The 12,706-nt window shown below is 38.4% G+C and overlaps 1 protein-coding gene across 1 annotated transcript; it reads right to left on the bottom strand.

The window, feature by feature from the left end:
• Nucleotides 1-839: 839 nt before the first annotated feature.
• Nucleotides 840-7,071, bottom strand: epsilonCOP (coatomer subunit epsilon). Its single transcript, XM_028170758.2, has 7 exons — nt 6,929-7,071; nt 6,359-6,550; nt 6,049-6,140; nt 5,403-5,568; nt 3,046-3,157; nt 1,641-1,756; nt 840-1,054 (listed from the first exon to the last, which is right to left on the bottom strand). The coding sequence occupies exons 1-7, from the start codon at nt 7,061-7,063 to the stop codon at nt 926-928; spliced, it is 942 nt and encodes a 313-aa protein (XP_028026559.2). The 5' UTR covers nt 7,064-7,071; the 3' UTR covers nt 840-925.
• Nucleotides 7,072-12,706: the final 5,635 nt, after the last annotated feature.

The raw sequence follows: 12,706 nt of genomic DNA, 5'->3' as shown, positions 1-12,706 counted from the left end.
TCAGCATAAAAATAACTTCAGCGAATCAAATTTCGAAGCGTTCAAATTTCTCGAAACCTTTGTCACTTGTTAGCATAAATTCGTAAGATTATTTTACATAGGGCGTCGTATAAAACGCATTAGACAAAATTGAATAATCTCCACAGATCACTGGAAAGGCCAAAAAATTGCAAATTCTTTTATTTTATTCTCTCAGGTTTAGCAGTTACTTACCTGTATATTCTAGAATAATATCTCTGTTGTTCTACATTTAAAATTAATGTTTTGTGTTTTATTAACATTCGATCACCTCGGTAGATAATTCTAACTGGCTTTATTAAATTATTGATGGTAAGATTCCGTAGGGTTCTGCGAGTGTCATAAAATTTACATAGATGGCGTGTGCGTCGAATCCGTAATGCAGTTAATTTAATATAACGTAAAGACATCACAACACCTCTGGTGTCTCAATCAATTTCTAAATAAAAACACAAAGTTTAACAAACTTCCACAATTCATTTGCAAAATTAGACAATATAGTTTAATCTTTTGAATCGCTTTAGTTCTATAAAATCAATGATGTAATCACTACATAGTATAAAATAAAGTCGCTTTCTCTGTCCCTATGCATGCTTAAATCTTAAAACTACGCAACGGATTTTGATGCGGTTTTTAAATAGATAGAGTGATTGAAGAGGAAGGTTTATATGTACAATAACATCCATTAAATAGTGGAGAAATCAATAATAAATTACAGTTTCCGAAGCGAACCGAGGGCGCGTCGCTAGTTATTTATATATAGAAAAAAAGAGAAGCCGTGCATTCGTTTAGCCAATAAAATTCTATTTAATAAAATGAAATAAATGGAATAAATCTTTATTAAACACGTTTTAACACACATAATTAATACGTTTACATAGGTTCGTATTACATATACACCATGCGTTTAACTAGCCACTGAGGGTTGGTACTGCGCGGCCAGACGTTGGAACTCGTCCGTCTTGGCCTTGTATTCCTTCACGAACGGATGCTGGGGGTGGCTGTCGAGCAACTGGGCCAGGTATCGGGCCGACACCTGTGAAGCGGAAAGGGAATTATATTGTGTCGGTACAAGTAACGCCATCTGTCTTCAAATAGCAAAACGCATATCAAAACGATCGGTAGGTATCGGCCACCGGATCGGCGATTCCGATCCGGTGGTCGATTTTTTTTAATTGGTTAGATGCGTGGACGAGCTCACTGCCCACCTGGTGTTAAGTAGTTACTGGAGCCTATAGACGTCTACAACGTAAATGCGCCATCCACTTTGAGATATAAGTTCTAAAGTCTCGAGTATAGTTACAACGGTTGCCCCGCCCCTCAAACCGAAACGCATTATTGCTTCACGGCAGAAATAGACAGGGTGGTGGTACCTACCTGCGCGGACTCAAGAGGTCCTACCACCAGTAAGATTCTGCGAAGCACGGCTCTTGCTAAGTCTAGTGTTAGAAACGACGTCAAGTTTGAGTCCCGTGAGCTCACCTACTAGTTAAGGTTACGCTAAAATGGTCTCTCAAAACCATCAGCTTAGGTATGAAAAAAAAACCGGACCCACAGTCTAATTTTCGGTGTAAGATCTTTCCTTTATCGTATACCTCCACAACAACAAACAGTGGACTCACCTCCGGTGGTTTCCCGAGATGCGCCGCGGTGAGCGCAAGGCCGAGCAGCAGGTCGGCGTGCTGTGGGGCGCGGGACGCTGCGTCTGTCAGTTGCTGTTCGGCCTCTTCCCACATACCTGCACATTGCAACGTATCTTACTATTACCCTTACACAACACATTTTACCTGTCACTTGTCTCATCAGTAACATATGGGACATTTTTAATACGCTTTTATTAGCTTCAGACGTGTGTATGTATGTTTGTAACGGAATCTTTGAACATCATTTTGACCCCCTGCAAAACGTCGGATTAACACGAAATTTGGTATACTTATTAAGGACCGATGACAATTAAATATTAAAAAAATAATTGAAAAAATTTAAACTCAACTAAAAATGAAAAATAAATAATAGTTTAAAAAAACTAACAAAATACGCTTTTTCTATAAAAGCTAAACCAACTAATCCAACTAAAAAAATTAAAATAAATTTTAATAAATTTGAATTAAATAGTGAACATAATAGAGTAAGAAAAAATGATTTTATTGTAAAAAAGCGTGGGGTGCTTTTCAGGATATTATCAAAATAACCCTTCTACTCATATCTGTTCATAAAATATTTATAACTACTTGTACCATGCACCCCACGGTTTTTTACAATAAAATCATCTTTTCTTACACTATTTTTAATTCAAATTTATTAAGATTTATTTTCTATTTTTTAGTTGCATTTTCCATAAAAGCGTATTTTGTACGTTTTTTTAAGCTATTATTTATTTTTCATCATCATCATCTTCATCATCAGCCCACAGTCGTCTAGTGCTAGACATAGGCCTCTCCCAATCCACACCACTGAGCCCGGTCTTTGGCTCTCCTCATTCACCTCTTGACGGCCACCGTTCGGAGGTCATCGCACCACCAATCATTTTTTTAACCGGCACATATTGGTTCCACTACTGTATCTATTTCAAATGTTAAACAATGGCGGGTTAGCCATATTTGTGCTTAAAACACCAGAGTTGACAGTGTATTATTCTTGTCACACTCTACTGGCTCTTACCACATTGACTGCCACATAGGTCACTGGTGCCCTACGCGGCGCACTGAAGTCATTATGACAATTTATCTCTTCGATCTACATACTACGGCGACGGAATATTAGTAGACTTTGGGAATGACCAATCCGCAGATACTGAGAATGAATCTATTTTTTTTAAAAGAATTAAATGTCTAAAACATACATTAACAAAGAAAAGAAGGAAAAATTAGGTAAACCAGGCGCTTAGTAACAGAAATAGACGTAATTACTTGAGTGCGCCGCGTAGAGCACCGGTGCCCTACACGGCAGTCAAAGGGTTAATGAGGACTGGGAGCTGTGATCGTATAAGTTATTTAAAATTATAGAGATAATTATTTCAGTGTTGACCTCTGGCAGCTGCAGCCCCAGCACCGAGAGAGGCCGGACCAGGTCCCAGTGAACCGAGACGTTCAGATAGCTCCATCACGCTGTAGTGTGCGTCTTGGATACCAGGGCCGCCCTGTACAATGGAAACTTTACATTAATCTGCAAACATCTGGTTTAATCTGTATTATGTTTTATTATTTAATAAAGAACTTAAGCACATGTGTTCGGTAACAAATCAGTTCATTGTGTGTCTGTCTTTATGCAACCCGCACTTAGCAATCCTTTTATTAAAAGGAGAACAAGTACACTCACTAATACACTACAATCTGCAAACAACTTTTTTACTGGTGGTAGGACCTCTTGTAAGTCTGCAAGGGTATGTACCACCGCCCTGCCTATTTCTGGCGCGAAGCAGTAATGCGTTTCGATTTGAAAGGTCCCATCCTTCCCAGCCGTTGTAACTATACGAAGATATTAGAAAAAACATCAAAATTTAAACTATATTAATTAATGCGTGTCTATGAGATCCATTGATCCAACCTATAAATGCACTTTGAATTCAACTGCTCATCAACATCATTGAAAAAAAAAAGTTTAAGATATATTAGGCAAGCATCACAATAGAACTTTGAAACCCATTCCGACAGGAGCCCTCTTTTTCGATATAGCGAAGGCGTTCGACAAAGTCTGGCACAACGGGTTGATATACAAACTGTATAACATGGGAGTGCCAGACAGACTCGTGCTCATCATACGATACTACTTGTCGAACCGTTCGTTCCGATATCGAGTCGAGGGAACGCGTTCCCGGCCCCGTCACGTCACAGCCGGAGTCCCGCAAGGCTCCGCCCTCTCCCCGTTACTATTTAGTTTGTATATCAATGATATACCCCGGTCTCCGGAGACCCATCTGGCGCTCTTCACCGATGACACCGCCATCTACTACTCGTGTAGGAAGAAGGCGTTGCTTCATCGACGACTTCAGACCGCAGCTACCACCATGGGACAGTGGTTCCGGAAGTGGCGCATCGACATCAACCCCACGAAAAGCACAGCGGTGCTCTTCAAAAGGGGTCGCCCTCCGAACACCACGCTGAGCATCCCCCTCCCGACTAGGCGCGTCAATACCCCCGCCCCCGCCGTTCGCCCGATCACGATGTTCGACCAGCCCATACCGTGGGCCCCGAAGGTCAAATACTTAGGCGTCACCCTCGACAGTAGGATGACATTCCGCCCCCACATTAAGACGGTACGCGACCGTGCCGCCTTCATTCTAGGACGTCTCTACCCGATGATATGTAGGCGAAGTAAAATGTCCCTTAGAAATAAGGTGACACTCTACAAAACTTGCATACGCCCCGTCATGACCTATGCAAGTGTAGTGTTCGCTCACGCGGCCCGCTTACACCTAAAATCATTTCAAATTATTAAATCCCGTTTTTGCAGGATAGCCGTCGGAGCCCCGTGGTTCGTCAGGAATGACGACCTGGACTTAGAGTCCATCAGTAAGTATCTGCAGTCGGCGTCCATGCGCCACTTCGATAAAGCGGCACGACACGAGAACCCTCTCATCGTGACCGCCGGTAACTACATTCCCGATCCTGCGGACAGAATGGAAAGCAGTCGACGTCGCCCAAAACACGTCATCTCGGATCCTCCCGATCCACTAACGGTGCTTTTAGGTACTTCAAGCACCGGTCACCGTTCTCGTCGAACCCGTCGCTTGCGACGAAGGGCTCGACGGGTAAATTAACTCTCAGACACAGCCCACTGAGTTTCTCGCCGGATCTTCTCAGTGGGTCGCGTTTCCGATCCGGTGGTAGATTCTGCGAAGCACGGCTCTTGCTAGGGTTCGTGTTAGCAACATCGTCAGGTTGAGCCCCGTGAGCTCACCTACTAAAGTTAGGGTTACGCTGACATAGCCTCTCAAGGCTATCAGCTTAGGTAGGAAAAAAAAAAAAAAAAAAAAAAGAACTTTGACTGTAAATCCAACATACATACAGGATGGCCTACCTCCGCTACCATAAGTATTGTCTTAAGTTAGGAGGATCTGGGTGTAAGAATTAGTGTGTTTGGTAGAAAAGTAAATGAGGTTATTGCTACTGTAAACATAAAGATACAGAAGTAGAAGCAAGTCTGGATGTTAGTCGCATATTCTTATTATGTTTAAGATCCTCAAAATATAATCCGTAATACCATACCAGAGAATAGTAACAATAATCAGTCACACAACAAGTAAAATAAAATCAATATGATAAACTTGGACTTTCACTGATTTCAATATTGAATTCAACAATGAAATGTTTGTGATGAATATGAATGAAATGTTACAAGTGACCCTTAAAAATTGTATATCACCAAAAACAATTTCAAGTTACCTGAATTAGATTCAGCCATGCTTGTGCTAGCTGCGTCAAAGTGCCGTCATCTTCAATGTCCTGCAGCAACTTCAGTTGTTTGCGTGCAAGGTCTGGTCTATTCATAGCCAGTAGGCACTGGAGTGTGAATGCTCTTAGTTCCAACGATTCAGCATTATGAAGGATTCTATAAAATTTACATTCAGCTATTATTCCTTTAAACTCAATTGCAAGTTTTAACACATATGTCAGGTTATATTTCAATACAGTTTTGTTACATATTTTTATAGACCTACACTTAATGTCCCTTCTCATGAGTAGCAGAATTTGTTTTTAATAAGTCTTCAGTATAACCAGGATAGTGAGCAAGTGTAAGCTCAGCACAGAGACTTTGTAACAGCGTTTGGTAACAGCTGTTCCAGCACCTCCAAAGGAGACTTATCAGCTTCTTCAGTTGCATCAAGAACGCATCTACAATTCTATTGAATAAAAGTCAAGACCAGCTGAGAAGATCAACCAAGAAATTCAGTGGGCTGATGTATGGGTTACAATTTATGTAAAGTTCTTCAATGAGTTCAATGAGCAGGGTTACCAAGGTCCCTATACCTACTTTTAGACTAGAGCTGCAGGCATCTAAGAATATTTATTATTGTAATACACTACTCACTTTAATGCAGCTTCATAATTATCTTCATGATAGTAAATTGTTGCAGAAACAATCAAGAATATTTCATTGGACAGCTCTGTACCTTTAGCCACCTACAATATCATAAGTACAGTTAGGATTTTGTTTTTTAGCCAAGTTAATATTAAAAATATACAACTGTATTTAATACTCTTCAACTCTAATTACAAGTCTAAATTCCATAGCTAACATGTATATTTCCCTGCTCAAATTCTATTAGTTTTGAGCATTTTTTTTCAATGTAATAACAAGCACCGACACACATTATAAGTAACTTTTTATAATTACATACTCGAGCATCAATATCAGCGACAATGGCAGATTTATTGGCATCAGGTAGTAAGTAATCTACCAAACTCTTCAATGGCTGTAGCATAGGATCTGCAGTCTTTAGTTCTTGTTGCACTATCCTGTAGTTACCCTGGGCAATGTAGGAACGATATAGGAATGCATCGCGTTGGAGTGCTACCAGGGGTGTAGACGGCTGCAAGAGGTGTTGTAAATCAATAAACTTAGCTCTATGATGATTTCACTATTGGCATGTCAGAAGGATCAATAATTTCATACTTTCAATGCAAAAAATTTTAAATTCTATAATATCCTCTTTAATTTATGGTGTAATTTCTGTCTACGAGAGAAAATTTTCTTGTAATAATATTTCGAAAGTTAAGTTATCCTTCCGGTACCAAAGTTAGATTAAAGTTAAGTAGATCTGTAGGATATTAATCTACAAACACAACATGTATTGCTTTCAGAGATTTACATCGAAAAACATGGTCGGTTTATCCGCCACCGAAGAACGCTTAATTAGACACTTTCATAATAATTTAATGGTTATAGAAGGTTTCTAAGGATGACTTACGCTAACGCTTTGTGCCTCATTAATAGCTTGCTGATAATTTCCAACATAAAATGCATTTTTTACATCGAAAAGTTCATCAACATCTTGCTGATGACGTGCCATTTTGACAACTACAACAAGAACCACAGACTTCATTATTTCGTGTTTAATACGTCCTTTGAAGAAGCAAAGGAAGCTTAGCCCATACATAAACTATTTTGTAACGTAAATGAAAGTCATATCTGTTGTATGAATAATTAAATTGAATTTGAAATCAAACAAAAGTGAAATAGATGAGATATGGTAAAATAAAACTGTAAGTAAAAAATTACTAAGATTTCAAAGGAGTATTTGAAAGAACGTGACAAGCCACATCCGCCAATTTTGATTTTTTGAAAGACACTTATACACTTTCACATATATGAATAATTCAAAACCTTCTATTATCGTGCCTAAGATTTACTAAAGTTAACAAAATAAAACATTTCGCACAGCTTGATCAAATTAATACTAAAAGTATAAGTAATGCTACCACAATACTAGGCACTAACAAATGCAATGCATTTGCAATTCCAATAGCGCGTATTTTTAAATGAAATAAATTTAATGTTGGATTTACTTAGTGGTTTAAAGTTATAATATGTAAAAAATATTTTCTACAGGTTAATAAATGAATATCTTTACAAAAGTTTCCAAAAAATATTTAATTATTTTATTTTTTATTTTTTTATTGCTCAGATGGGTGGACGAGCTCACAGCCCACCTAGTGTTAAGTGGTTACTGGAGCCCATAGACATCCACAACGTAAATGCGCCACCCACCTCGAGATATAAGTTCTAACACCGGTCACTCACATGCGCACGAATACGCAAACCCTCAAGTGTAGGACGACATTTGCAAATGATTATGCAAAGTTTTCGCTGCATTCGTGGTTTTCCAAGCTGTGTCGGTTTTTTAACAGACATCAAAGCGCGCGAACCACGTACCTTCGCGTGGTCTCCCACACATGCGTTTGCCCAGTTGCGCCGACGATTGCGAAGATAACGGACGTATCGCCATTTTCATAGTTCGTGACGTCTACTGTGTAGCGTATCTTCATCAAAAGAAATCCTATAAAAACAGCATGGCTGTTAATGATGTCTGGGAAAGAATTAAAAACTCTTTTTCTCTTCAATGTTCTATTGACGAGTTAAAAAGGAGGAGAAATTCGTGAGACATTCGTAAACAAGTGTAGGAGGAAGCGCAAACGGTTTCGCAAATTGAGTAGGTATGCGAACCCATTTGCACAGCTTCTAAGTTTGCGAATAAATGTCTGACGGCCCTTCACATGCGCGCAAACATTCGTACAATGTACGAATATTTGCGCGCATGTGAGTGGCCGGCATATTTTATGATCTCAGTATAGTTACAACGGCTGCCCTACCGTTCAGACCGAAACGCATTACTGCTTTACGGCAGAAATAGGCAGGGTGGTGGTACCTACCCGCGCGGACTCACAAGATGTCCTACCACCTACCATTCATTTAAATATTAATTTTACATAAAAAAGCAGCATTTAAAAGCAATGATTTCTTGTACAGCAGCAACGGTTTTTGTAAAACAGTGACATCTATTTTTGGACTGACAGACTTCATTACTGATTATTTAATTTTTTAGAAACGAACCAAACAGGAAAATATAGAAAATCTGATATTTTTGAGTGAGTAAATTTTTTTCCTACCTAACTAGTAACCTAGTGAGTTATGCTAACGTTGAGCGAGTAGTGACTATATCATATGTTGTGAGAATATCCATTAAAAAACTGTTGAGAATGTGAAATTTCAAATGTCCACCTATTGATGCATTTCAAAACTACCTTTGTTGCAATCTTGGTGCTATCATATTGTCTCAAAAAACAGAGGGCGCCAGCTAAAGAAAAACTCAAAGTGAATCAAACAAGAAAAAGTACCATTTGGTTAATAAATTAGAAAGTGTTCATTGTATATATCGTAGCCACCATATTATACACCAAAATTATTATTTGAGGCCGTAAATTAGTGCATCTTTTTCTTTATTCATTACCTACTTTATTAAGTTATGTTATTTGTCTTTAGATTTTTCCACACAATCCACCTAGTTTGTTATACCCTCTCCTCTTGAGAAATGAGGTTGAGGTTCTTCATACCGAAACGGATAATACTTTGTGACCTTTGTGACAGAATTACCATTATGTAGCTTAAAATCACCAGTAGGTACGGATTGGCAATGGTCTTATGTTATTACAAAATTTTTTTAATAATTACGCAGCTGGACATTTTTCGTTGAACCCCTTTGCCCCCCTCATAATGCAATTACAGGAAGACATGGAGTAAGGCTATGCTAGGTTGTGGCGGATTTGGGTTTAAGCCCTTCAGCCTTAAGCTTGCGGCGCTAAAATGTGACGGTCTCCAAAAACAGTTGCTGGGCGACTGTAAACTTAAATTTACGCCCGGTTGGTTTAAATCCAAACATAAACAGGTATTTTGTTAATGGCCTATTTAATGGCCTAAATATTTCTATTTTTTTCACACTTGGTTCTAATATCTTAAGATTTTTTTTACAAAATTGCATTATTACACTTTATTTATCACTAGCAGCTACCCGCAGCTTCAGTCATAAAAAAGTATGAATCAATAATTCAATTAATAAAACAGTTTCCCGTGGGAATGCGATTTTTTTCGGAATAAAAGGTAGCCTATCCCACCTTAAACTATAACTTTAAAAAAGTACGTCAATCAGCTGCTTCTTGTCGACGTGAAAGAAGGACAAAAAAAAAACACAGATAAAAAAATAGTAATAATTTTATAAAAAAAAGTGGCAAATTAGCACGGGCTTAAGCAGTCTTCATCATCAAATGCGATACTGTTTGACAGAAGTTCGATAATTTTTGGCGGGATTCATTTGGGAATTCATTTTTCATTTATCAAAGTATGTGTGGGTATGTAATAATAATAAAAGACTATATTAACTCGACACTGGCAACAACGTCATGGCAAGATCTCCCATAGACACAGCCCACTAAGTTTCTCGCCGGATCTTCTCAGTGGGTTCGCGGTTTCGATCCTGTGGTAGACTCGGCGAAACACTGCTCTAGTGTTAACAAACTCTCTCCGGTTGGGCCCGTGAGCTCACCTACCCGTCTGCACGCAGTTGGAATAGCCCCTTAAGCAACCAAAAAAAGGTAGGAAAGAAAAAAAGCAAGGTGTCGATTGCCATACTGAAAAAATTAAGAAGAAGAAAAATTAGTTCAGTGGTCGGTTGTTTAAGTTATATCACACTACATCGAAATGTTTCGCCGACTCCATCTTGTGGAATAAGGGTAACAAGAGACGTACCTAACAATAATAGGACTTATATATTGAAAGCGCAGCTTAATGTATATTCGAAAGAAAGAAAAAACTATATAGTCGAGCCAAAACGACCCAAGTTCCTCTATAGTTTTTAATTCAAAGTGACTGTTGTAGGAGTTGCAGGTACAATGTACGTACCATCCAAACACACAAAAAAATATGGACAATACCTCGATTACAATTCCTCAGGTAAAAACCCAAGTACCAGGTAGTTAATAAATCCAAACACCTGGTATTTATCTTGCTTCTCGTAAAGGCTGTTTCAGATTCGCCTTGACGTGTAGGTGAGCTCACGGGGCTCAAACCTCGAGTGTTGCTAATACTAGCCCTAGCAAGAGCAGTGCTTCGCAGAATCTACCATCTGATCGGAAACGCGACTCACTGAGAAGATCCCGCGAGAAACTCAGTGGGCTGTGTCTATGGGTTAATTCGCTCGTTGAGCCCTTCGTCGCAAGCGACGGGTTCGATGAGGACGGTGACCGGTGCTTGTGGTACCTAAAAGCGCTGTTAATGGATCGGGAGGATCTGTAATGACGTATTTTGTGCGACGTCGCCTGTTTACCATTCGGTCTACAGGATCGGGTATAAGCAAGTACAATGAATAATCTTTGTTTAATATTAAACTCTGTTATAAATTTTTAAAATATATATATTTATATAATATGTATTATTTACTTACCAGATCTTTTAAGTCTGTAGAGAAATAAAAAATTCTTCCATTTTTCGCATTATTATCTTCGATTCATTTCATTCATAGATGAATAGCATGAAATAGAATTATCATCGTCTTCATCAAAGAGAAATTCATCTCTTATTTGGTGTATTGCGACCCACAGTAATGAAGTAGTAGATGAGGCCAGGAAGAGAATTTTTTTAAATAGGAAGCTTCTACACTAGTCGGATTTGATGGTAATGGCGCCCTAAGGCCGTGCAAATATTGTGCTTTCTATGCTATTTTTTTATTCAAAACTACATATTATATACCTAGTCTTGCCATAAATACTGAGACAAAGGAAAAGATAAAAAATTCTATTGCAAATAACATTTATTACTTTTACAGTGTGTTAGTTTAATACATAAATATAAAACAATTTAAAGTATAAAAAGTTTATTCGAAGTGGTCTCCATTGGCTGCAATACAGTCCTTTAAACGTTGAGGCCAGTTATTAACAGAAGCACGCACTCTTTCTATGGGAAAATTTTTCACTGCCAATTGTGTGGATTGTTTTAGGGACTCCAAATTATCATGGCGCTTAGAGCAAGCCGTACTCTTTAAAACTGACCATAAATCATAATCCAGCAGACTAAGATCGGGACTAGACGACGGCCAGTCTTCAGCTCTGATGAAGTCCAAAAAGTTCGTTTCCAACCAAGATTGCGTAGACCGAGCTTTATGACCTGGCACCGAGTCTTACTGGAAGGACCATTCTTGATTATTGAACATGATGTTGTTAAGGGGCTTCACTACCTTCTCAAGAATGGTATCTTGAAACACTTGTGCCGATGTTTTGATACCTTTTTCACAAAAGTATGGCTCAGTCACTCCTTCATAGCTAATACCCCACCAAACCATCACTGAAGTCGGATAGTGCCCACGTTGCACTCTGTCGACTAATTGGGAAGCTTCCTTAGAGCTTTGAGCATAAATACGGTCATTTTGTTTGTTAAAATGTTGCTCAATTGTAAAAAAATTCTCATCCGTAAACAAAAATTTTCTATGACCTCTCTTGGCGTACCGCTTCAGTAGTTGTATCGATTTTACCACCCTATTCTCTTTTAAATTATCGGTTAAGTAATAACCAGTACGTCTCTTATACGCTGCAAAGTCCTAAGTCATCTTTTAAAATACGCGGCATGGTTCTAGGTGCAATCTTCATCTCCCGAGATAAAATCTTTTGCTTTCGGACAGGATTTCTTCGAATTCTTTCTCTTATTGCTTTGATCACCTTTTTCGTACGAACACTACGTGGACGGCCAGATCTTTTTCTGTCACAAACAGAGGAGGTCTCATTGCACCTATTAATAGCCCGGTACACAAACATTTGACTAATACCAAGCGTATGTAGAGTTTTAAAAATTGCATTTGGCTCCATACCTACTTTGTGTAATGCAACCACAGCGATTCGGTTCTCTTTATCACCCCACTCCATTTTAATATCGCAAAATATTGTACAATGTATTGGCGCCAAAATGAGAAAACTCAATGAGCAATCATATAAAAATGACAGATTCCAAATTCAAATTTAATATTTTGTTTATTTTTAATTGTAACAGTATTTATGGCCAGACTAAGTATATTAAATTATTTTTAAAAAAACGTTTGTTTGAAATCTATCTTCAAACACCACCACAGATTCAAGAAATGAATTACATAAAACTAAAAGCGTTTAATATACCTAGTTAGTAGAAACTTGAAAATAATACATATCTG

The sequence above is a fragment of the Bombyx mandarina genome, chromosome 21 (genome assembly GCF_030267445.1).
Source record: "Bombyx mandarina strain Sakado chromosome 21, ASM3026744v2".
Classification (NCBI taxonomy): Eukaryota; Metazoa; Arthropoda; class Insecta; order Lepidoptera; family Bombycidae; genus Bombyx; species Bombyx mandarina.
Note: the sequence above shows the minus strand (reverse complement) of the source record. Positions and strands in the feature narration are given on the sequence as shown.